The 24976-nt window shown below is 37.2% G+C and overlaps 4 protein-coding genes and 1 pseudogene across 4 annotated transcripts; 4 read left to right on the top strand and 1 right to left on the bottom strand.

Annotated features, from left to right (window-relative positions):
• The first annotated feature begins 984 nt into the window (after positions 1–984).
• On the top strand, positions 985–1453 carry LOC121796716 (nucleotide pyrophosphatase/phosphodiesterase-like). The gene is made up of 2 exons (XM_042195506.1): positions 985–1086; positions 1163–1453. The coding sequence occupies exons 1-2, from the start codon at positions 985–987 to the stop codon at positions 1451–1453; spliced, it is 393 nt and encodes a 130-aa protein (XP_042051440.1).
• Positions 1454–5279: 3826 nt separating this feature from the next.
• Positions 5280–10727, top strand: LOC121795392 (nucleotide pyrophosphatase/phosphodiesterase-like). The gene is made up of 12 exons (XM_042193917.1): positions 5280–5503; positions 7316–7407; positions 7492–7567; positions 7646–7768; positions 7873–7965; positions 8079–8208; positions 8859–8940; positions 9035–9167; positions 9281–9486; positions 9600–9725; positions 9875–10184; positions 10261–10727. Exons 1-12 carry the CDS (start codon positions 5303–5305, stop codon positions 10564–10566), a joined length of 1878 nt encoding a protein of 625 aa, XP_042049851.1. The 5' UTR covers positions 5280–5302; the 3' UTR covers positions 10567–10727.
• Positions 10728–11295: 568 nt separating this feature from the next.
• Positions 11296–13323, top strand: LOC121794013 (polygalacturonase At1g48100-like). The gene is made up of 6 exons (XM_042192024.1): positions 11296–11770; positions 11835–12002; positions 12080–12124; positions 12202–12409; positions 12549–12630; positions 12707–13323. Exons 1-6 carry the CDS (start codon positions 11450–11452, stop codon positions 13206–13208), a joined length of 1326 nt encoding a protein of 441 aa, XP_042047958.1. The 5' UTR covers positions 11296–11449; the 3' UTR covers positions 13209–13323.
• A 3527-nt stretch (positions 13324–16850) lies between these two features.
• On the bottom strand, positions 16851–20155 carry LOC121793751 (GDSL esterase/lipase At1g09390-like). The gene is made up of 5 exons (XM_042191785.1): positions 19854–20155; positions 18398–18583; positions 17975–18135; positions 17404–17674; positions 16851–17302 (listed from the first exon to the last, which is right to left on the bottom strand). Exons 1-5 carry the CDS (start codon positions 20113–20115, stop codon positions 17073–17075), a joined length of 1110 nt encoding a protein of 369 aa, XP_042047719.1. The 5' UTR covers positions 20116–20155; the 3' UTR covers positions 16851–17072.
• Positions 20156–21770: 1615 nt separating this feature from the next.
• On the top strand, positions 21771–23848 carry LOC121797238 (annotated as a pseudogene).
• Positions 23849–24976: the final 1128 nt, after the last annotated feature.

The following is a 24976-nucleotide window of genomic DNA, read 5'->3' as shown; positions in this document are numbered from 1 at the left end:
GGGGGACGCCGATAGGGTCAAAGCATTTGCCGATCTTCAACGACAAGAAGCGCATATTTGACTCCAGCAAGATATAATTGAAGAGTTATAGGCGCGGAGGAGTGCACGTTGATACCTATAATGTAATTTGTTTGAATCGTTGGCAATCGTAAAGGTCATCCAAGTAGATACCATACCACTGTCAGAACTGAATGGCCTACTCCAATTTTGCAAATTGACAATCTTCAGGGAACTGTTTAGTGCTTCCCTGCAAATTTTATTGGGTGGTTCATGTCAAGTTTGTGAACAAAAATTCAACAGTGCACAACATGGAGCTGGTTCACATGTTTTGCAGTAGAATAGAATCAACAGATTTATAGCTGCTCTTGATCATGTTATGTGGGCATAGCTTTGAATCCTGTAGAATAGAGTAAAGATGAGGCACTTGTTCCATGTAAACGTTAAGAGCATTCGGGACGGAGTTTCTAAAACTGGTTTTAGGTGGACCTGCTCGTACAGTTGGCTGGCGTGATCCGGGCTTCTTCCACACAAGTTTCTTAAAGGATTTGTGGCCTAACACTGTGTTCGTTTCTCTCTTTCCCTCCAATTTTATTGTCCTCGGCAAGCATTGTGTTTAGCTATCACTCTCTCAATTCGCAATCCTGTATACTCCAGGTACACCTATAGGATGGGTCACATATTATCTAATGGTTCATATGTTTGGAGCAAATTATATTCTTTAAGGGAGTTTAGCATTGTAGCGCTCCGATTTTAAACGAGGGAGTTTTTCCTTGCAGGTACGAAACGGACTATGGTATGTTCCATTTCTGCATTGCAGATTCGGAGCATGATTGGAGGGAAGGATCCGAACAGTACAAGTTCATTGAAAAATGTCTGGCATCTGCAGACAGGCAAAAACAACCTTGGTTGATTTTCGTAGCTCATCGTGTTCTTGGCTACTCGTCTAACAGTTGGTACGGCTTAGAAGGGTCTTTCGAAGAGCCTATGGGAAGGGAGAGTTTGCAGAAGCTGTGGCAGAAGTACAAAGTAGACATTGCTTTCTATGGTCATGTGCATAACTATGAAAGGATCTGCCCTATTTACCAGGTGAGGTGCCTTGCTGTCCATATATATGTATAAACCTAGGTATTCTATCTACACAAATCTTATCTGGTATTTGCAGAATCAATGTGTGAACTCGGAGAAATCACGTTATTCTGGCACGGTGAATGGAACCATCCACGTTGTAGTTGGAGGAGGAGGAAGCCATCTATCGGATTTCACTACCATTGATACGGTGTGGAGCATCTACAAGGACCTTGACTTTGGATTTGTGAAGATGACGGCGTTCAACCGTAGCTCCCTTCTTTTCGAGTACAAGAGGAGCAGTGATGGGGAGGTGTATGACTCCTTCACCATCTCAAGGGACTTGTGCATGATGGTTGTGAACCCGCCACGCTTGCTACCTAACTAGTTTCCGTTACATGCTCACCGTCTCTTTGAATAAGCTTCTCTGCTTGTGTTTGTTGAAGCTCTTTATGTATTGTAAGTCAGTAAGTTGTAACTATGCGGAGTTGGATAAATGGTGAGTTTCATGTTAATTACTAAGGAACTTTACTGAATGGATGATTTATTCAAAGAGAAAGAAGAAATGATATAATCTTGAACAATAATCAACTGGTAGTCATTTACTCTAGATTATACTACATGACATGATGATAATAAACTCTGGCAGTCATTATTTATCTGTTTGGGCTAGGGATGTTAATCGGCTCATTCTATCGGCTTTTGGTCTAACTCTATTAGGGTTACATGCTAATCCTGTACGAGCTCATTGGCCTAGAATTTTATTGGAATTAACATTTACCATCCTAACATTAAACGATCGGATTTTGGGTAGCCAGCCCTATGGGCTAATCGGACTACAGACTAATAATTAATATTTTTTTATTTATTAAACACAAATTCTAAATTTCTTATTGATAATATATACATTTACATCATTAGCAAAATCAATATTATAATACAAAAATATTTATCATAAATAGAATTAAAAAATGAAATGTAAGGTGGATATTAAAAAGAATATCCGATTTGCAAGAAAATAAGGAAATATAGTTATTTCTTAAGCCCTTATTTATACAGTAGAATATTTGTATTAATCTTTTTTCTTTTTTAATTTAGGATAGTTATGAATTTTCGTCTAACTTTTATATAAGGACGTATATTTTTCAGAAAGAAAAAAAGAAGAAAATGTGGAGAAATAGTTCGAATAAAAGGGCGTGACACATGACAAATGAAAAATACGTAAAACAAATTATATTTGCGCAGCCCAGCCCACCCACCTGACTCGCCACCCCGAGGGGGCTAAGCTCCATTAGGCCGATTTTCTAGTCTATTTGTAATTTTGTTAACACTAGCCCTTTAATTTTAGCAGGCTAATCGGGTCAATCCAACTGGTTCAAGCTAAACCAACGTCCCTAATTTGAACATATATTAATGCGAGTGACTTGAGAGATTTAATTTTTTATAGGGATGTCAATCAGGTCAGTCTAGCGGGTTGCGGGTTAATTGGGTGCAGTCTAATCAAGTTATATTTTTATTAGGTTATAAATATTCAACCATATTCCTCAAGGTTTGGATTTCGGGCTATCGATAAAATTAACATGTGATCCAATACATAATAATGAAAAAAATAGTTATAAGATATAAAATATTTAATTATGATTAAATATCAAGTGACTTGAGAGACCAATAGACTTATCGAGTGGCTATCGATAAAATTAACATGTGATTGATCCAATACATGATAATGAAAATTAGTTATAAGAAATAAAATATTTAATTATGATTACATATTAATTTAATATTAGTGAAATAATATAAAATATAAAATATAAACATATTTTCAGAAATTTTAAAGCATGTTTTAAAAATTAAAATATTTATTATAGTGAATTTTAATTTTCCAATTTATTTATTAATTACTCCCCCATCCCATAAAATTAGAGACATTTGGGACGACACATGTTTTAGTACATAATGAGTAAAGTACGAAAGAGAAAGAGAAAGAAAAAAGTACTGGAGTATGTTAATGGGAAATATGGCACGCCTCATTAGAGAGAGAAAAATTACTAAAAATATAAGTTGACCATTTTTATGGGACATACCAAAATAAAATAAAAAAGTCTATATTTTTATGGGACGGGAGAGTATTATATTAATAACCTTCAATTTAAATATAAAATTAAAGGTTATTTTTTGTTTAGTTATTTATATTATAAAAATTGTCAATGAAGTGTGAAACAGATAGAACAATAGACAATATATGTGATGCACAATTTATATCACTACAACTAATTACAAGTATATAAGACAGAAATAGTATAGTAAAAGTAAGCACATGGAATAGAACACAGATACTCCCTATGTCCATGAATAGGAGTCCCATTTTTTCGTTTCAGTCCGTCCACGAATAGGAGTCCCGATTAATTTTTACTATAAATGGTAGTAATAGGCCACACATTCTACTAACTCATTTCACTCACATTCCATTTAGTTTATATTCAAGTAGGACCCATATACCACTCACTTTTGTCCACCTACTTTTCTTGTCATTTCTTAAAACTCGTGCCAAAAAGAAATGAGGCTCCTATTCGCGGACAGAGGGAGTAATAGTTTCACAAATTGACTATCAAATACTTGGCTTCGTATGTTATTTGGAGAAACGGGGTTTTAAGTGATTTAACTAAACTAAAGCAATTAAGCAGGTAAACAAAGCAAAAGCAAGTAATCAGATTTGACGAGAAAACAATAGAGACAAGGGAATTATATGGATAAAATTTCACTATTTTAGTCTATTAAAACACAGTTATGATATCCAAAGAACGACTTCGGAGATAATAGGGCGAGTCACCTAATTATTGACGTTCACCGAATAGCGTTGATTACTAGTATTATGGTTGTCAATCTTTTCCAATAATTCCAAATAGATTAATTAGACCCCATCAATCCTTCACACATAGGTTTACCTTTTTGAGATATTGGCTATATTGTCATCATTCCTAATCTAACACATAGATCCTCTCTCGATCTACCGCATGCTGCTAAATCATATATAGGTTGTGTCACTAGAAGTATTATCTAACAAGATTGAACGTAGTAAATATAAATCTTGGATATCAAAAACTGGAATTAAATAAACATACAGAGCTACTCTCAAATCCCTAGAGTTTATAAGTTTATTGATAGGCGAGGTAATAAAAACATTAACAACACAAGACGCTAGGTATATTTTTTGCTTAGAAGTCACCATTCTATTCCTTATTGAAATAGATATTTCATCCATTTATCCGACCATTCCAATAATATGATATTTTTTGAGGATAATGTATGCTCTGTATGAATTTTCATTGGATTGCATCAATTATAAAATCTCAGTTGATTGGCCATTCCGAAAGGAGCTTTTATTGGGGAAAAAGTAACAAAGGATTTTAGGGGGGTGAAAGTAGTCCCCAATACTATAGCTCTAGAGTTTTGTATACGGATAAAATATTATCGACATTTATAAGCATTGGGCAGTGAAATGTGGTTTAGAGCGTCCACGGTAGGGAGCCGCGGCTCCCTATAGGGGTGGAAACGGTGGGGCGCAGCGGGGGAAGGGGGTGGGGGTGGATGGGCGTGAGACGAGTAGTCGGCCTGGACACGGCTCATGAAGGGGCGCTGCAGCCCAGCCCGCGGCTCACTATTGCAGGGCTCCGGCAGCCGCGGCCGCCGAAAAACTTTTTATTTTTATTTTATTTTTTCGATTTTTTTGGGATAAAATAATGTGATTTGTGCCAACAATTGAAAAAATAATGTGATTTGTGGCCGTGGACAAAAAATTGTGGCTCGGCCTTAGAGTGTCCAAACTATTGTGGACGCTCTTACGGCCCAGAATAAAACTGCACCTATTAGAAATTGGTCACTCACCCCTTAAAAGATCTTATAATGAGGAGGGTTATCCATATATAGAAGAGCTAGAATCATCACCAAATCGATGTGGGACAAGATTTAAGAGTTTTAACACGCTCCCTCATGTGTGGGCCGGAATGACTCATCGGACGTCTATCACGTGAGTAGGCAAGAGAAGAACAAAGAGATAAAATCCATCATCGACTTGGACCCGCTTTGATACCATACTAGAAAGGACCACTCACTCATATCACACGCAAGAAAGCAAAACAAATGAAATGTGTATATTCCCACGTTTTTTATGCTTCTAATTGGAACTATAAATAGGAGCTGTGGTTGCAGCAGAGACAATAATTAAGCAAGGAAGAAGATGAAGCTCATAGCTATAGTTTTTGCAGTTGCATTTGTGTGTTCTTCTTCTTTATCATATTCATCAGTTATTAAAAAACACAGTGGTGGTAGGGTGGTGGTGGGAGAGCAACCCTTGTCCAAAATAGCAATCCACAAAACTGTTGCTGCTCTCCGCCAATCTGTCTCTGTTAAAGCCTCTCCACGACTCCTCGGAATCAATGTATATCTCTCTCCCCCTATATATATATATACACTATTTACTAGTACTATTTGTTTTTTCTATTTTAAGTGGTAGTTGTAGTCATGTTAAATTTGCATTTTTGTGCACATGCTGTCCTCAATGAACTTTTTATTTTTGTGTATATGCTGCTGGTATGCAATTTGAATCACATGACTCTTTAATTTATTTATCTTTTGTTTTTGGATTTGTATCACCCAAGTTGGCTTCCTTTAACTTGAAAAATGCATATCTAAATTTATACTACTACTATCCTTGCAATTTTTGGAACTTATTTGTTTGGGGAATGGGGATTATTACTCTTTCTATCTGAACAATGTCTCAAATCTCAACGGAGATGGACAGCAAGAAATAAATGTACACTGCACACTTATTTTGTGTATCTTTATACTCCCTCCATTTCTAATAATTTGTCACCATTTGACTCAATACAAATTTTAAAAATATAATAGAAAGTGTATTAAAAATGTTATGGTATGTAGATTCTTCTTATATATTAGTACTCCCTTCGTTCCATAGTAGTAGAGTCATTTTGTCATTTTGATACATTCCATAGTAGTGGAGTAATTTCCTTTTTTAGAAAAAGTCAACACATTTCTTCTCACTTAGTTTACTCTCTCTTACTTTATTCTCTCTTCATCTCTCTTCTTTTTTTATTTTCTACTTTATTCTTCCTTTGCCTAACCCACTTAACACAATTTTTCTTAAATCTCGTGTAAAAAAGAAACACCTCCATTTAATAAAATATGAGTGGGAATGAGGTAGTGGAAATGTGGTCCACTACAAAAAATGATAAAAATAAAAGGTATTCCCTCCGTCCCAAGGAGGATGACCCCTACCTTGGGCGGCACGAAATTTTATGCAACTTTATTTTTATTTTGTGTGCTAAGTGTGTAGAGTAAAGTAAGAGAGAGTGAATAAAGTAGAGATAAATGGATTTTCAAATTTAGTAATGGGTCATCTTGGTTGGGACGAACAAAAAAAGGAAAGCGAGTCATATTCAGTGGGACGGAAGAACTAATAAATTTTAAAAAACGGATAAAAATGGAAATAAGTTACTCCCTCCGTTTCTTCATAGTTGAGTCATTTTTCCATTTCGAGAAGTTTCTTCATTGTTGAGTCATTTCCATATATAGTAATTATTTTCTCTCTCTTACTTTACTCGCTCTTACTTTTTTCTCTCTGTTTTATTCACTTTCTACTTTATTCTCTCCACCTTTTTCTCTCTCTTACTTATTTTATCTATTTATTCAACACATTCAATATCTCTTTCATAAACTTCGTGCCGAAAAGTTTCACCTCAACTATGGTAAAACGGATGGAGTATAAGTTTTCAGGGACATAGTAACTTACAATAATTTAGCTTCAATCAAACAATCAAAAGCATATTCGAAAAGAATATTATTTATACATCCACTTTTTATATTTCTGCACCTTGCATTTATCAAAATTACACATTATATCCACCCAGTTCCAATTAATAGTCTCAAGTCGTTCTTTAGTCTTACTCTTGCCTATCGAGTCTACTACTAATTTATCTCTTAATAAACATCTTAATTACTAGAAACATTAAATACATGATTCTTAAACATGCCTTAAGTATTTACAACTAAAACCAAACATTTATATCTATAAACAAATGACCAAAATCATAGACTAGGCCCAACGAAAAGTAAATAATGAACTGGTTATCTTTGCATTCGTTAACAATTTCTTTGAATTCGAAAATGATGAATATAGACTGAGGAAAGATTTTGATCATTCGTTAACAAAATAGAGTGAGTTTTGATACAGGGCGAGGACACTGAATGGGTGGAAGTCCATCTTCAAAATGCTGAACCCTCTGAAGATGATTGGGTTGGAGTTTTTTCTCCAGCTAAATTCAAGTAAATTTCGTTCTCTACTTTCATATTTTCTCTCCGCTGTTTACATAATAATGACTCGTATTTCTCATTCAAATTGTGCGACAGTGAATCAATCTGTGAGCCGGAACCAGATGCTCTCGATGAAGGCGAAACTCCATATTTATGCACGGCCCCGATCAAGGTTGGTTTCCTTGTTTATAATCTAATTCCATCTATCTAATCCACAATATTTTATACTATCTTCTTGTGTTTGATTCAGTACAAATATGCCAATTTCTCCAACCTCAAATACACCAACACTGGAAAAACTACGTTGAAGTTCCAATTGATCAATCAGCGCGCTGATTTCTCTTTTGCGCTCTTTACTGGTGGACTGGATAATGTAAGTACTCAAAGCTTATTTGTCTCTGTAGGTTGGTAGTACAAGTTTCTTCTTGTTAGACAGTATAGTTCTAATAGAACTGATGAGAATTTCATGGCATGCAGCCAAAACTGGTGGCGGTTTCAAATCATATATCATTTGCAAATCCAAAGGCACCTCTATACCCACGGCTTGCTCATGGAAAATCTTGGGACATTGTAAGCTAATCTGGCCTGCCATTGCGCTGGTTCTTCTACTGATAGTCTAAACAGTTGTCTTATTTTGATAAAATGTTGGCATTATCATTCCTCTTTTTTTTTGCTCTCTGCAGATGACAGTTACCTGGACCAGCGGATACAATATTGATGAAGCCGTTCCTTTTGTTGAATGGGGCTGGAAGGGACACACTCAAGTACGTTCCCCGGCTGGGACACTGACATTTTCTCGAGGAAGCATGTGCGGTAAGCCCACTTGGTTCTGACCTCAAATTTCAGCGCACCTACTTCAAAATAAGGATGATCCCTCTGTATTGTTTTTCACTAGTAGAATCTCTTATTAGCAAGTTATCAAAAAATGCCAGTTAAGTCAACTTCTTGTGACAAGCATGAACTAAGAAAATTTTGTGGAGGCTCTATGTTCCTATCGCTAGATTAAATTCAATTGGTTTTTGGAAAGTTCAAGCAAAAATGCTTACGGTTAAAGGTTTTGCTCACTTTGTTGAGTATAAATTGGAGAGGTGAAGTAAATCAAGCTGAATATTTCAACTTTTGTTCCTCAAATATGTTAGACTCCCTCAATAAATAATAAATTTATCATCCTAGTAATATGTTGAATGACAGATCTTTCTAGTGTTGGTAAAGAAGATTGTGAACTTCATTCCATGTTTCTACTGGGTGGTTCAAGTCAAGTTTGTGAACAAAAAGTTAACATTGCACAACATGGAAGCTGGTTGACATGTTTTTCTGAAGAATAGATCTATAGCTCCTCTTGATCATGTTATGTGGGCATAGCTTTGAATCCTGTAGAATGAAGAAATGATGAGATAGATGTTCCATGTAGACTTTAGAGCATATGGGACTGTAGCTCATGGAGTTTCTAAAACTGGTTTTAGGTGGACCTGCTCGTACAGTTGGTTGGCGTGATCCAGGCTTCTTCCACACAAGTTTCTTAAAGGATTTGTGGCCTAACACTGTGTTCGTTTCTCTCCTTCCCTCCAATCTTATTGTCCTCGGCAAGCATTGAGTTTAGCTATCACTCTTTCTCAATTCGCAATCCTTGATATTCCAGGTACACCTATAGGATGGGTCACGTATTATCTAATGGTTCATATGTTTGGAGCAAATTATATTCTTTTAAGTCATCACCATATCCCGGACAAGAATCATTGCAGCGCGTTATAATATTTGGTGACATGGGAAAGGTAGTAATTTTCCATGGTGTGAGGAAACTAAATTATTTCAATGTCCTTTCCATTCTGTACTAAGTAATTCAAATAATCGATATAAATCACAACCGGATGATGCAAACTTTCAGGCGGAGCGTGATGGTTCCAATGAATATGCTGATTATCAGCCAGGCTCACTCAATACCACTGATCGTCTTATTGAAGACCTTGATAACTATGACATAGTTTTCCACATTGGAGATCTCCCATATGCGAATGGTTACATTTCTCAGTGGGATCAGTTTACTGCACAAGTGGATCCTATACAATCAGCAAAGCCTTATATGATTGCAAGGTTGATCTTCTATGGCTACTTCATCTTCAGTTTTTCATTATTTTATCTTTCTGCATGTGTGTGTATTGTTTTCCTCATTGTAAATCTGGAAACATAAATGATATTTCTTGCAGCGGCAATCATGAGCGTGATTGGCCAAATTCAGGTTCTTTTTACGACACTAATGACTCTGGTGGGGAATGTGGTGTGCTTGCTGAGACCATGTACTACGTTCCTGCAGAAAATAGAGCCAAGTTCTGGTAAAATCATTCCAGTTAACTTTCTCGTGGCCGTTCACTTGAGCTGTTGCTGTAGTATAGGAGCATAGATGCAAACTAAATGGCTACCTTGCTTCGGTGGTTTAGCATTGTAGCGCTCCGATTTTAAACGAGGGAGTTTTTCCTTGCAGGTACGAAACGGACTATGGTATGTTCCATTTCTGCATTGCAGATTCGGAGCATGATTGGAGGGAAGGATCCGAACAGTACAAGTTCATTGAAAAATGTCTGGCATCTGCAGACAGGCAAAAACAACCTTGGTTGATTTTCGTAGCTCATCGTGTTCTTGGCTACTCGTCTAACAGTTGGTACGGCTTAGAAGGGTCTTTCGAAGAGCCTATGGGAAGGGAGAGTTTGCAGAAGCTGTGGCAGAAGTACAAAGTAGACATTGCTTTCTATGGTCATGTGCATAACTATGAAAGGATCTGCCCTATTTACCAGGTGAGGTGCCTTGCTGTCCATATATATGTATAAACCTAGGTATTCTATCTACACAAATCTTATCTGGTATTTGCAGAATCAATGTGTGAACTCGGAGAAATCACGTTATTCTGGCACGGTGAATGGAACCATCCACGTTGTAGTTGGAGGAGGAGGAAGCCATCTATCGGATTTCACTACCATTGATACGGTGTGGAGCATCTACAAGGACCTTGACTTTGGATTTGTGAAGATGACGGCGTTCAACCGTAGCTCCCTTCTTTTCGAGTACAAGAGGAGCAGTGATGGGGAGGTGTATGACTCCTTCACCATCTCAAGGGACTACAGAGATGTCTTAGCTTGCGTGCATGATGGTTGTGAACCCACCACGCTTGCTGCCTAATCTGTTATCGTGGCATGCTCGCTCACCGTCTCTCTGAATAAGCTTCTCTGCTTGTGTTTATTGAATCTCTTGTTCTCTAGTTTGAAGTGGTACTTCTTCTTTATGTAGTTTCTGTTGTAACATTGTGGAGTTGAATAAATGGTGAGTTTCATGTCCCCAAATCGCAGATTTTGTAATTGTTGATTGGAAATTGGTATGATCCAATTTGCATACGTAACACCGGTGCTTTCCTACGTGTCAAAAATAAATTGTTTGTTTACACGCGAATGATTGTTTGTTTTATAAAAAATTTAATTCTGCATTATGGAATTTGGTAGAGAAAAAAGAAATGATCTAAACTTAAACAACCGTTTTATTAACTACAAGTCCTTAAACTCTCAAACATAATTGATAGATTCAGTATACTTAAGACGAGTTTGGTAGTTGGTACACATTACTACTAATTAGTTAGGGCATATAATAATATGAGTGACGTGAGAGGTTTGATTTTGTGAGTGGGAGCTCTACTCACCAGAAAATCCATTAACATTCCCCAAATGGAATTGGGCGGTTTTGAATGGGGTGGTACAATAATAATAATAATAATAATAATAATAATAATAACCGAATACCGACCTAAGAAATAAAAAAAGCATAGCTACTTCTTCCACTCCCAATTCCCAGTATATAGCTCAACTCCATTTCAAACAACTTGCTCATCCAGTGGTCACATGCTGCCCCAACTCTCAAACTCTACTACACCTATGCTACCCTGAATCCTTCTCCTCTCAATCCATCTCCTTTTTTTTCAAATTTCCATTGCATGCGCCACAACTTGCCCCTATTATCTCCCCCTTCTCTTATTTAAACTTCCTAATAGTAATACTAATAGGTATAGAAGGTGATGGACTCTGTGCATCTACATTTTGCTTTGCTTTTGGCTATCACATTATGCTCCTTCACTCACTCCGCTCAACACCGCATCCTATCTCAAATCTCCGCACCACCTTCCCTTGCACCATCCAGCCCGCTTCCTGTTTTCAGTGTGCTGTCGTATGGAGCGGTAGGAGATGGCGTGGCTGACGACACGCAGTCATTCAAAATGGCTTGGGACGCCGCTTGCCAAGCCGAGGACCCGGCTGTCATCCTCGTCCCCAGGCATTATACTTTCATGATCCAGTCCGCCATCTTCTCTGGCCCCTGTAGAAACGAACTTACTTTTCAGGTAACTATTTATTGAATGCAATAGTTCGTGAAAGGTGACACACTGACAGCGTTGATGATTATAGATTGACGGAAGTATATTGGCGCCGGATGGTCCGGACTCTTGGCCGAAAAACAACAGCAAGCGACAGTGGCTAGTGTTTTACAGGATAGATGGAATGTCAATGCAAGGCAGTGGCCTCATAGATGGACGAGGCCAGAAATGGTGGGACCTTCCATGCAAACCTCACAGAGTAACTCACTCACTCACTTCTCCAATATATATTCATTTTTTTTTTGTCAAAAGGAGCTTATTGTTTGATATTCACAGGGCGTGAATGGAACTACTTTACCTGGCCCCTGCGACAGCCCAGTGGTAATTTAAATAAACATATACAGTAATTAAGTTATAGTACTAATAAAACATGCATCACTGAAAGGATTACTATACAGGCACTAAGGTTTTTCTGGAGCTCAAACTTGATGGTCAAAGGAATCAAGATAAAGAACAGCCCGCAGTTCCATTTCCGGTTCGACAGCTGCCACCACGTCCACATCGATTCCCTTTACATCAAAGCACCCTCTTCCAGCCCCAACACCGATGGAATTCACGTCGAGAACACCAACAACGTCAACATATACAACTCTGTCATAGCTAATGGTACTTAATTAATTCCCCTTTTTTTTATCTCATTATTCAAACACCCTTTATGTTTCATATCGACAAATTGGTGATCCCGACTATTCTATAAATAAGTGGATAACCATATTCTCTTATAAGGCCCATTTGTTAATCGCAGGGGACGACTGCGTCTCAATCGGCGCTGGCACGTTCAACGTAGACATAAGGAACATCACCTGTGGTCCTGGACATGGAATAAGGTACACTTAAATTAATCCAATATTATATATTTATTCTGAAAAAAAAATAAAACTAATTTGGAGATGGTTTCCACAGCATCGGCAGCCTGGGGCCGAGGAACACGAGGGCTTGCGTGACGAACGTAACGGTGCGGGACTCGGTGATCAAGCACTCGGACAACGGAGTGCGGATCAAGACGTGGCAGGGCGGGTACGGGATGGTGTCTGAGGTCTCGTACAGCAACATCGTGATGGAGAGCGTGAGGAATCCGATAATGATCGACCAGTACTACTGCAGCAGCAAGTCATGCGCCAACCAGACGGCGGCAGTGTACATCAGCGGGGTCTCATACAGCGGCATCAAGGGCACGTACGACGTGAGGTCGCCGGCGATGCACCTGGCCTGCAGTGACGCGGTGCCGTGCACCAATCTGACTCTGACGGATGTGGAGCTGCTTCCTGCGCAGGGGCAGAGGATGCTCGACCCTTACTGCTGGAATGCATATGGAGCCGTCGCAGAATTTACCATTCCGCCGCTCTTCTGCCTCATCCAGGGTAATCCGCTGACGTTGCCGGCGACCGACGTCGATCGGTGTTAGCATCATACATATATATTGAGAGAAAGACTTTAAACATATGGTATAAGTATATAAGATGTAATGTAGTAGTGGTGTACCAGAATTATGTTATCAACCATGTATGTATTTCTCATGGTCTTGCAACCTTAATGAAGAAAAGTGTTGCTTTAATTATTACTCCCTCAGTCCCTAAAAGTTTGTCCCATTTTTCTATTTCCGCCGTCCCATAAAATTTGTCTCATTTCACTTTTTATCATTTTTGGTAGTGGATCTCATATTCCACTAACTCATTCCTACTCACATTCTACTAACTTTTTCAACTCACTTTTTCATTACATTTCTTAAAACTCGTGTCGGATCAAAGTGGGACAATATTTGGAGACGGACGGAGTACTATACAAAATGTACCTGTTTTGAGTGTTATACTAAGAACTTGAGGTATAGTTTAAGAGTATGATAGGATAAACCTCCTATCGGGGTGATCGACGCCCGTAGATCGGAGATCGATAAATGTATGTCACGGGCGAGTGCCCGACTCGCCTGTTGAGCAAGACGGTTTTCTCACTTTGAAAAAGAGAATGAACGATAAAATAATATTGATATATCTTGATTTCTTAAATGATTACAATAACTCCTATTTATAATGTTAATATCTAACTTAATGAAGAAGAAAACAAAGATATGAAAAAGATACGCAAATCCCTAATTTAACTAACTAAATAATGCTCATATCAACTCCCCTACAATTGAAATCTACCTTGTCCTCAAGGTGGGAACTATGACACGATGAAGAGAGTCGAAAACATCAGCTTTGGTGGGCTATTAGCGGTGTGATATTGGGCTGTGGAAGTAGGGTTGTCCGACGGCTAGAGCTCGGCGGACAGGCGGGACTCGACAACCAAATCTGGTGTTGTGCGCGGAACGTCTTCTGCCGGGCAGCGGCGCAACTTTGGTTCGAGATGGTGGGAAGGCATAACTAGTTGTTGTGCGCGGGTGGATTCCTGTCGGGCAGCGACGTAGCTATGGTTCGATCGGTGTTTTGGAGGGTGAGATCTCGATGAAAGCACCAATTTGATACGATAAACCTCCTATCGGGGTGATTGACGTCCGTAGATCAGCGATCGATATATGTCTGTCACGGGCGAGTACTCGACTCGCCCGTCGAGCAAGACAATTTTTTCACTTTGGAGAAGAGAATGAACGATAAAATAATATTGATATTCTTGATTTCTCAAATGATTACAATAAAGATATGAAAAAGATACGCAAATCTCTAATTTAACTAACTAAATAATGCTCGTATCGTAACTGGTTTGGAGCTAACATCAAAATAGAAATTAGGAGATTTATAAATCCAATTTTGATATACTAGTGGTGAACTTTATTGGTAAAGTTGAATAAGGAAAGAAGATTAATCCATTTAAGACGAAGCGATGGGATTTGTGGAGAACATTAGTTCAGCACTCTGGTTTTCTAAGAAGGGTGTGGCCTGCTATACTAGTGAAGGAATATTCTGTCTTAGTTGATTCTTTGCATGCCTTACAAATATAGTCATATTATTAATTCTATTCACCCATAATACATTTATGTCATACTCTTTTGGGTCCCTATTAATTGTCTCATAATTGACTGATGCAAGTTTTAAGAAATTTAAAACTCTGAGTCACACGCTTAGTATCTATTTTTAAGATTAAAAAAGTATATATAACAAACTAAGCTGCAATTTATATGTAGATGAGATAATATGATGATACAAATAATTAATGTGCATAGAAAGTGAAGGAGTCGATTAGTGAATTTTACGCATAGTAAATTGGATGAATGACTAATCTATAACGTGAATATACATGGATATTAGCAGCTTTATACTACATGATATGTTATTATTAGTGGAATGATCATTGGACACATTAACATGGCAATAAGCCAATAACAAGTTATATGAAAGTACAAAGAAGGTGACATTCTCGTATCTTAATACTGCTATTATTGAATATAATATGTTAAGAAGCAAAGAATAAAAACCCAATTCCATGTCACAAATTTTGGATTTAATTGAGTTACCAGCCAACTGAATACGAGATCTCGAGCTTTGAAGCGTACGTGGAATCACGTAAATTTGGTGTTTTTTTTAAACATCCGTGCTTTTCGTTTTTAAATAAACATTATCCATTTAAGATGCTATAGTACCCTTGTTTTACGTTTAAAGTGAGCTTGTTCTTGAATTGAATAATAGCATGAGATTTCATCAATTTGTATATGTGACCGAAATGAATGTTGTGACTTGTCAGATTGTTGTCACACATAAATTCAATACTCCACTTACTAAAAATCTAATAAGTGTAGCAATCAAAAGGAGAAGACTTTATTAGCGGAAAAAGACAAACATGTGGAAAGGGCGGCGCTGCGCTTCCTTCACTAATCATTCAATCTAATCTAATCTAATCTAATCTAATCTCACTTCACCTGCACGGCCGCATCTACACTTTTGACTAAATATGCAGCATCCAATTTTGATTTCCATAATTTTTATTTAATTAATTACAATCGCATGGGATCAAACGTCATTCCAATCCAATCAAGACCCAATTCCAATCTAACTAAACAATGTTTAACTCTAATGCGACCGGACCGGCCCATTTATAAGATTCTCGCACTACACAATTAATTACTGCTTATCCTCCAATTGCAAGTGGTACGGAAAGTTATGACCTAGCTACCACCACATGCCTAATTTTATTATCCAAACCCAAAAATATTAATATACTAGTCCACCAAAGATAAATATAGTTGTGCAAGACAAGGGTTTTTAATATGCAATCGGTAAAAAAAGAGAAAAAGAAAAAAGTAGGAGTATTAGTAGATTATGAGGTCCACATCATTAGTAGTATTTTAATATTTAAAACTTACCGTATTTAGAAATTGGCTTAATTTTGATGGATGACTCAAAATGGTAAAACTAGTCTATTTTTTTGGACGAATGTAGTACTACTTCTTAGCAATAATTTTAAATCGTTTAAAACTCCCTAGGTCGGGTTATTGATGTGAGGTGGATTCAGAAAAGAGGAGGTTCTAGTTATAATCCAGAAATGATTCGTGTATATATTTCACGGAAATGTGAAATCAAAGTAGGCGATAAAGTAACCAGAAGACATGGAAATAAATGTATCATTTCAAATATTTTGCCTAGAGAAGATTTAGATGCCCAGAAACAATGCTATCAAGTTTTTCGTACCTTAAATTAAAACTATAGAGAGCATGAATATTTTGTGCTTTAGACCATTAACTTTGTCTGCTGCCATAAAACCTACTGAAATTGTAATTTGTTAAGTAAAACACATGAATCCACAAACTGATCTAGGTCCAATCTGAAAAGGAATATGAAATTCCAAATGAAGGTTGTGCTAAAAAAGACTTGAGTGATGGGTCGGCTATAGATAGGCTATTCCCACAATCTCTGCATTCCCACTCAGTCCCAACAACACTATATTCAATTAATCACTACACTCCTCCTTCACTATTATATCATTACCTCACTTTCAATTTTTTCAACTGCTTACTATTACAACTTGGCACTAAATTTCTTATGCCAGTAACTGATTTTGAGATCGCTTACTATCTGTACTTGGAGTATCACAATTCACAGCTGGTGTAAGAATTCAATCAAATCCAACTCTAGTTTCAATATATCAATTCACTCTCAAATACATACAGAAGCATCATCGTTAGATTTAATCATCTTAAATCTGTAACATCATAGATGTAGTAAAGACAAAGCCTGAGCGATAAGATAAGACTAACTCATGATATATACCATACTTACTAGGTTATGGCAAACCATAGAGTTATGGCTGAGCACAAGAGTAGTAGTATATGTATATATAATCACTGACAGAAGAAGTCAAAGGCGAGAGGCGGTGTTGAATAATCTGTGGAGAGTATCTTAGAGGCGATAACGGAATTTGCTGCTTCAGTATAGTGGATACCATCCCAGCTCACAAATCGACTTCCTTCGTCACATACTTGATACCCCGGATACCCACAACCCACCCTTCTCTCGTAGTTGTATGGCGGCCCTCCCGCCCCACAACATGCCGTCACAGGGTTTGAGAAACCTGTATCAGTCATCATTCACATGAGATTTTTCTTTATACACACAACAATTTCATGGGAAAGGCTTGTTACTGAAAGAGGACTATAAGCTAATGATTATTACCATACGACGTCGAGTTGGCTATCAGATCAAACTTGATGGCAAATACATCAACATACACGACGCTTGCATCTTTTATCTCTGTTCTTAACTCTGTGCACATATGAAGCAGGCCTTCATTGAACAACTTTGCAGCTACATTATAACTTGAAATACATCCGATGGAATCGAGACTTTGTGAGATGTTTTGTGCTAAAGCAAGTTTTTGGGGTAAACAGCCCAAAGGACCAGTGTTGTGAACCCAAAATTTTCTGCCTCCTTGATCATGTATTTCCTGCATTGCAGAATAACAGTTAGATTGTGCATGTATGTGTGTGCCTAAACTTTATTTACATACCAAACGTGACCGAATAATGAAGTGATGTATAAATTAAGCAAGGACTCTATGATTTTCATCATACCCAGCCCAAGGCCGCTCTCAAGCATAAAGGAATTCTTACATCCTATCAGTGGCAGAGCCACATGGTTTAATGGTGTAAAAATAGGAGCAAAATGAAACTAAATCTTGCCCCTCGCATTCTCGGGGCCTAACTCTGCCACTGCATCCCATGCAAGATTAGTCCTGTGACTTTACCTTAATAGCGTTCTTGATTTCCGCCAATATTGAAGGAATCTTTTTAACCACTTGTGCATAGGACAGGCCATGAGCAAATGAATCAGCAATGTCGTTTTGTCCAATATCAATCATGTACAGAGCATCCCTAAATTGATCATAACTTACCAAACCATTGACACCTGTAGTTGCAAAGAATAAAAATAATTACTTCAAAATGTATTACTAGTAGTATATTCGTTCCCAAACAAAGATAAATTGATGGCAACAAGGAGTATGTAGACAGGGAAGTGTATATGTATGATAGTGGATTCTAGCTACTTCTTTCATCTCCATTTTTGCATTATAGGAGTAACATACATCGACTTGAGCATGGCAGCAGCTACTAGTCTGTGAAATAACAGTTATGTACATTCTATGGATATTTATCAGTAACTAGACTACCTGTACTAGCAAGTTCAGCTGAGAAGTCCTTAAAATGCTTGAACTGCATGACCTGAACATTCAATGCAAACGGCACGTTTCTGGGTAGTGTGGTTGACCCTACAACCGCAAAGTTTGCCCCATTTGAAAAGCTGGATCCTAGAGAATCCAGATATGGGCTTAAAAGACTTGCATTTACACTTTGGCCTGCAAAATTAACAAGAATCTTTCTCATAACTCAACGTGACGGTACTGAGTTTGCAGCCCAGAGTATTTTTCAGAAAAGCAGTACAATTAACTGAATTAGTATAGAGAATCAAATATTCAAACATAACTTGACTATCTACATGGAAACATTTCCAATCCAAAATAACCATGTAGAATAGCAAAACTATGAATGGGAGCTTTTCATTTCTTTAGATCCTCTTCAATTATATCTTCAAAAATGAAAGATGGAAATCAAGGAAAAAAAGTGCATGCTTCTCAAAGTTGTGGTTGAATCCTAATAACAAAAACAAAGTTTAGTAAGCACTAAGCAGCATAATTAGTGAGCAGTTGCATATTCACTGTGTTCATGTCATAAGTTTCTAAAATTTATAGTTATGCCGGATCCTGAAATATTTTTGATGTAACTATTGCATTACTATTTACTTACTGCGTACATATTGATGACTACTACTCCCCCGTCCCATAAAAATATGTGCATTCCATTTTTGGAAAGTTATATCAATTTAATTTAATAATGTAGGTCTCCCTATCCACTAACATTACTTTAACTATCATTCTCCTCATCTCTCTTACTTTAACAATTTTATCTTAAATCTCGTATCATATCCATTGCTCATATTTTTATGGGACGGACGGAGCAGTACTCCATGTTGTACTATAGAATGAAACCGGGTTGGAAAATAATTTAACAATTTATCCATGTTTTTCAATTACAAAAATTTTGTTGTACCAAGGTAAGACATTTTTATTCATGTTTTGGATATTTCAACAAAAGTGAGAAATTTTCTATTTTAATGCAAATTAATCTTTTTGATCCCTCCTGTTACTCTCTATCTCCTATTCCTATTTTTTTTCAAAATTATAGTAGTAATTAACTCATTAACATTATATTTTTAATTGTTGTTACTCGGCATGACACAATTTAGGACGGAAGGAGTATAAAATAAGAGAGTGATAATATGATTATTGGCATTTTATATAATCACAAGTGCATTAATTTGCGTGTGAAAATTGCGATAAAATCGAGTATGTCTCGATCCTTAATTGAGATATATCCTAAATGGCAAATAAAATACAAATTATTAGCAAGGGTGGGGTGGGGTGGGGTGGGGTACCACATGCTCCGGACAGCACTTTACTGAAAACTAACTTGCGTTGGTTCAACAATCGCCGGAAAAAAATTGAAATATCGACAATGAGAGATCCAGCATCACTCAAATTTGACAAGTAGTAGTAATTAATTACTTACATAGAAAATCGATTAGGAGGCGTCCGTCAGAGAGGCGACCCGTGGATCGACGGAAGAATGCACGGCCATTGGGAAACCTGATAGGGATACCGAGCCCGGCGAGGAGTCCGCCGGTGTCGGAGTTGGAATCACCGAAATTGAAGATGATTGGAGGATTTGTGCAGGTAGAGGAGTGAGCTAAATGTGGGATGCATAGTAATGAATTGATGGCCAGGAGGAAAACCATTTTGCCAGAAATTGAGACAAGTGAAGACGACACCATATTTTCCGGTGTGAGTTGAGTGTGTGAATTCACGCATAATTTCTATATCGCCTCTAATTCTTACTATTTCCTCAGGGATGACGTCAGGAATTTTTTTTATAATGGAACAACCAAAAATGAATACGACTCACCACGAATGAAGTAGCATCTTAATCTAATTATTTATTTAGTTATACAATAATAAACATTATTATCAATTACTAGTAAATTATATAAGTAACAATAATATCTCATTACTAATTAATACTACTAGTAAAAAAATTGGATAAATAATGTCCAATGTTTCAAATTCTCATAGATCAATACTACTAGCGTTCCTTAATAGGTAAAAATTGGATAAATAATGTCCAATATTTCAAATTATTGTAGATCAGTGTTACTTTCATTCCTTAAAAATAATAGAAACTATTTTCATTTTGGTTCATCTCTTAAAAATATAAATTTTCTATTTTAGGATGTGAAAATCACAATCCACTACTACTTCCATTGCTCTATTTTGGTCCAAGTCCGATGTCTTGTGCTGCAATTCAAGCGCTCATCAACGCTCCAATGTATTGGCTCCATGTCCATTGTCCAGCCATGGTAAATTACTTTACTAGCTTTATTTAATTTTCATATTAGTAGTAATTGTTATCTAAGATGCATACCAAGGGTGTTTATTTTCTTCTTTCTTTTATTAGTGTCTTTGTATTTCATTTCCAATTAGCAGCCCTTTAAAAAATGCAATTCGAATCAAGCACATTTATTTTGAACAGACCCACTTAATGCTTAAAAACTAAGCCCAATAAGAATTGGGTCAACCCTACTGTAGTTATCAGGTGAGTAGATGAATCAGTTTTATATGCCCAATAGTCTCAAATAAAAAATAATCTAAACAAATACTCCCTCCGTCCCACACGAGAATATGCACTCTTTCCTTTTTAATCCATCCCACAAGAATATGCATTTTCTAAATTTAGAAAAAAAATATAAATTCTCTAATGAGGTGAGACTCATTCTTCACTAACAATATTTTAATTAAATTTTCTTTCTATTTCTTACTTTACTAATTATGCATTAAAACTTATGTTGAACAAAAAATACATATTCTCGTGGGTTAGAGTGAGTAGAAAATATCAATCCTTTAAAGAGTAATGAAGCCCATTTTGAAAGCCCACTATTTCTTGTAGATTTTTGTTACAAGTATACTAAAATTCTATGTAAGCACGTCACCCTCTATACTCTTCTAATTAACTAATAAAAGAACTAATCCGTATAAAAGGTCATAGGTTAAATAAATTCATAAGAACTTGTCCACAAGTAACAATGAATGTGTTGGAATACTAGTGGACGAAAAATAAATTTATACAGTAGTATAGAGAAGTGAAGGTCACCACACTATCTAAAATATCTCCTAATTTCAAAGAGATAGTTAAGTATGGTCGGCAAGGAAACATCCATAACCATACCCCTTGTCTGTTTCTTTATGGAAGGAAGCTGCCCGTTTGCCACGTGGTGGAATCTGGTGCACTAACCGTATGATCAATGACACTCAGCAGACCGGCAAGGATTGACGGTATGTGGCGATTAATAGTAGTACATTAATAAATTTTCCTCCCAAAACGTTTCTATATAAAGCGGCCGCTCCCCTCCTTTATCGAACACATTAACAAAAACCTCACTCTCTTTCCTAAACAAGAAAGCTTTTACACTTCCCTTCAATCATGGCGCCGGAAATCATGAACCGTCCCTTAAATCGGGGTCTGGCGAAGGCCGGAAGCCTTCCCAGCCGCGCTTACGTCACGTTCCTTGCCGGTAACGGCGACTACGTCAAGGGCGTGGTGGGTCTGGCCAAGGGCCTGAGGAAGGTCAACACCATCTACCCACTCGTGGTGGCCGTTCTCCCCGACGTCCCCGCCGGATACTCGTGGACCAAGGCTGCATCATCCGCGAGATCGAGCCCGTGTACCCGCCCGAGAATCAGACGCAGTTCGCCATGCCCTACTACGTCATCAACTACTCCAAGCTCCGCATTTGGGAGGTATATATAATATAGTACTCCCTTCGTTCCTTAAGTTTTGTTATAGTTTGACCGAACACGAATTTTAAGAAATGTAATAGGAAGTCAGTTGAAAAAGTAATTAGGAAGTGGATTTTATTTTTAAAATATTAATTTTATAATAAAAATGTGAGTGAAAATGAATTAGTGGGACGTGAAGTCCATTATTAAAAATAGTAAAAAATGAAATATGATAAATTTATGTGACAACAGAAATGAAAAAATATGATAAATTTTTAGGGACATAGGAAGTCAGTATCAATTAATCACAAAATTAACTGCAGAATTGATTTTATAAATCGAATTTGCAGTTTGTGGAGTACAGCAAGATGATCTACCTGGACGGAGATATCCAGGTGTTCGAGAACATCGACCATCTCTTCGAAATGGAAAGCGGCTATTTGTACGCAGTGATGGACTGCTTCTGCAAGAAGACGTGGAGCCACACGCCGCAGTTCCAGATCGGCTACTGCCAGCAGAGCCCGGAGCGGGTCGAATGGCCCGAATCCCTGGGCCCGAAACCGCACAAGTACTTCAACGCGGGAATGCTCGTGTTCGAGCCGAGCCTGCCGACGTATCACGACCAGCTGCAGACGCTGAAGGTGACGGCGGCGACGCCCTTCGCGGAGCAGGACTTCCTGAACATGTTCTTCCGAGAAGTGTACCGCCCCATCCCCAACAACTACAACCTGGTTCTGGCGATGCTGTGGCGCCACCCGGGAGAACTTGCGGATGGAGGAGGTCAAGGTGGTGCACTACTGCGCCGCCGGGTCCAAGCCGTGGCGATACACCGGCGAGGAGGAGAACATGGATCGGCAGGACATGAAGATGCTGGTGGATAAGTGGTGGGATATTTACAACGACGAGACGCTTGACTACAAGGCAGAGGGAGACAGGGACGGATCCAGGAAATTATAGTAGGAGGGGCAAAAATATTAATATACAAATAAATAAATATTAAAATATAGTAATATAGTATAATAATAAGGATAAAAGTTTATCGACCGTTAACTAAGGTTATCTAACATTACAACTGTTCTCGACGGAGTCTCATAACCTGAAAACTATTCAAAATTCTTTCACAATCAATCTTACAAAATATATCTTTCTCAATCTTGAAATTCTTTCAGGATCAGAAGGTAGAGCATCCAAATTGATTTTCACATGTTGTCTTTTTGAAAGGTCATCACTTGCTCTATTTCCGACTGAAGATGTTCCTTCTACCGTTAATTTTCTTTTCAGAAATTTATCCATCTTCTACTAACAATTCAAAATATTTGATTTATTTAGTGAGTCAGTTATTCAATCAAACAAATAAAAAATTTTAGATGAGTGCAATAAATAAGACTAAAACTATAGTCTATAAGAATTAATAGAGTTACAAACATATTCCATATAAGAACAATTGAACAAGAATGAACAATTAATACCATTATACCAATTACCAAATACATCAAATTTTGGTAATAAAAATTACCTGTGAGAAGTATGGCCGGATATCAGGGGTATTACTTGAACCTTGAAGCTTCTGAAATGGAAGGGAAAACAGAGGAAGAAGTTGAAAAACGGCGCCTGCTTCAAAAGGTTCAAATAAAGCCAAATTAGGTCTTTTTCTAATTTATAAGTGTTAGTGTAAAATGTTTGTGTATTTTAATATGAGGAAAGGGAAAATGAATATTTTATTGTAGTGGGAAAGTCAGAAAGTGGCGTGACTTTTTGGGAGAATGGGCAAATAACTTTTTTTTTATTGAAGGGGGCAAATTAGTGTTAGAATTTATATTATAATAATATTTTTATATATACATACATGTTAATGAATAGTTGAGGTGGGGCAATTGCCCCTTCTCACTATACATTGCATCCGTCCCTGGAGGGAGAGGTTGACCTCGCTTCTGCCGAGAAGTTGATCCCCTTTAGCGGAGTGGTTCGTTATGTTCCCGCTCCTTCCGCCGCTTAGACTTAGACATGGCTTCCAAACATTTTTTATTTTTTATTTTATTTTTACCTTTTTTATGGAGTGTTTTTTTTAGTATAGTTGGGCTTCAGATATGGAGCACTTTATAATAATTCAAATGTGTTTAGCATTTTGCTCCTAATATTAATACTAGTACTAATGTATGCGTTTTAAAACCCCTCTTTCTTCTGCTTAAAACTCAAAATTGATCATTTATAAAGAAACTCTCGCCCACCTCAAATAACTCGATCGACTCACAGTTACAGATACGCATAAACACCTTAATGTGTTTTGCAACTAATTCCTAAATCCATTTATTAAACTATTCTTGCTATTGCATTATTGTAAAGTTGAAGTGTTTCTCGTGGACATTAAAAAAGAGACAGAGAGAGAAAACGTTGAGTCACATCTAACATTGGCATATTTTAATCGTATATAGGCAGAAAAATCAGAATGATTAATTATTAAGATAGTCACTCTAGAGTATTCCAATTTATGTAAAAACAATAAACAAATACTACTAAGAGTTGGATTGTAATGTAAGACTTGTAAATCAGTCTTTGTATTCCAGTCAAGATTAGTTATCCGTAACTGAAATTTCATATCCCTCTACTGCAGCAATTTATCCTACTACGATTAATTCCAAACTACCTACAGTTGTTTAGTTATTAATTTGTCGTTTTAGTAAGGCAAAGGTACGCATGAATATGATTATCTGGTTTTAGTCAGCTAAATCTGGACATTGCAAAAGTTACCAATTTATATTAATCCCCGCTAATGACTTAATCCAAAGTCAAAAAATTAGCACACCGCCAAATGAAGACTCTAATTAACGACCAACAAAATCTAATGACGTGAAAGACAAACTG

This window comes from Salvia splendens, chromosome 3 (genome assembly GCF_004379255.2).
Source record: "Salvia splendens isolate huo1 chromosome 3, SspV2, whole genome shotgun sequence".
NCBI lineage: Eukaryota > Viridiplantae > Streptophyta > Magnoliopsida > Lamiales > Lamiaceae > Salvia > Salvia splendens.
Note: the sequence above shows the minus strand (reverse complement) of the source record. Positions and strands in the feature narration are given on the sequence as shown.

Coding starts and splice junctions, on each gene's coding strand:
- LOC121794013 (XM_042192024.1), top strand. CDS start 11,450: ATGGACTCTGTGCATCTACATTTTGCTTTGCTTTTGGCTATCACATTA. Junction 11,771..11,834: donor GAAACGAACTTACTTTTCAG/GTAACTATTTAT, acceptor TGATGATTATAG/ATTGACGGAAGTATATTGGC. Junction 12,125..12,201: donor GCCCCTGCGACAGCCCAGTG/GTAATTTAAATA, acceptor ATTACTATACAG/GCACTAAGGTTTTTCTGGAG.
- LOC121795392 (XM_042193917.1), top strand. CDS start 5,303: ATGAAGCTCATAGCTATAGTTTTTGCAGTTGCATTTGTGTGTTCTTCT. Junction 7,408..7,491: donor TTTTCTCCAGCTAAATTCAA/GTAAATTTCGTT, acceptor ATTGTGCGACAG/TGAATCAATCTGTGAGCCGG. Junction 7,769..7,872: donor TTACTGGTGGACTGGATAAT/GTAAGTACTCAA, acceptor CATGGCATGCAG/CCAAAACTGGTGGCGGTTTC.
- LOC121796716 (XM_042195506.1), top strand. CDS start 985: ATGGGAAGGGAGAGTTTGCAGAAGCTGTGGCAGAAGTACAAAGTAGAC. Junction 1,087..1,162: donor GGATCTGCCCTATTTACCAG/GTGAGGTGCCTT, acceptor TGGTATTTGCAG/AATCAATGTGTGAACTCGGA.
- LOC121793751 (XM_042191785.1), bottom strand. CDS start 20,115: ATGGTGTCGTCTTCACTTGTCTCAATTTCTGGCAAAATGGTTTTCCTC. Junction 18,584..19,853: donor CCTCCTAATCGATTTTCTAT/GTAAGTAATTAA, acceptor TTAATTTTGCAG/GCCAAAGTGTAAATGCAAGT. Junction 17,303..17,403: donor AGCCAACTCGACGTCGTATG/GTAATAATCATT, acceptor TGACTGATACAG/GTTTCTCAAACCCTGTGACG.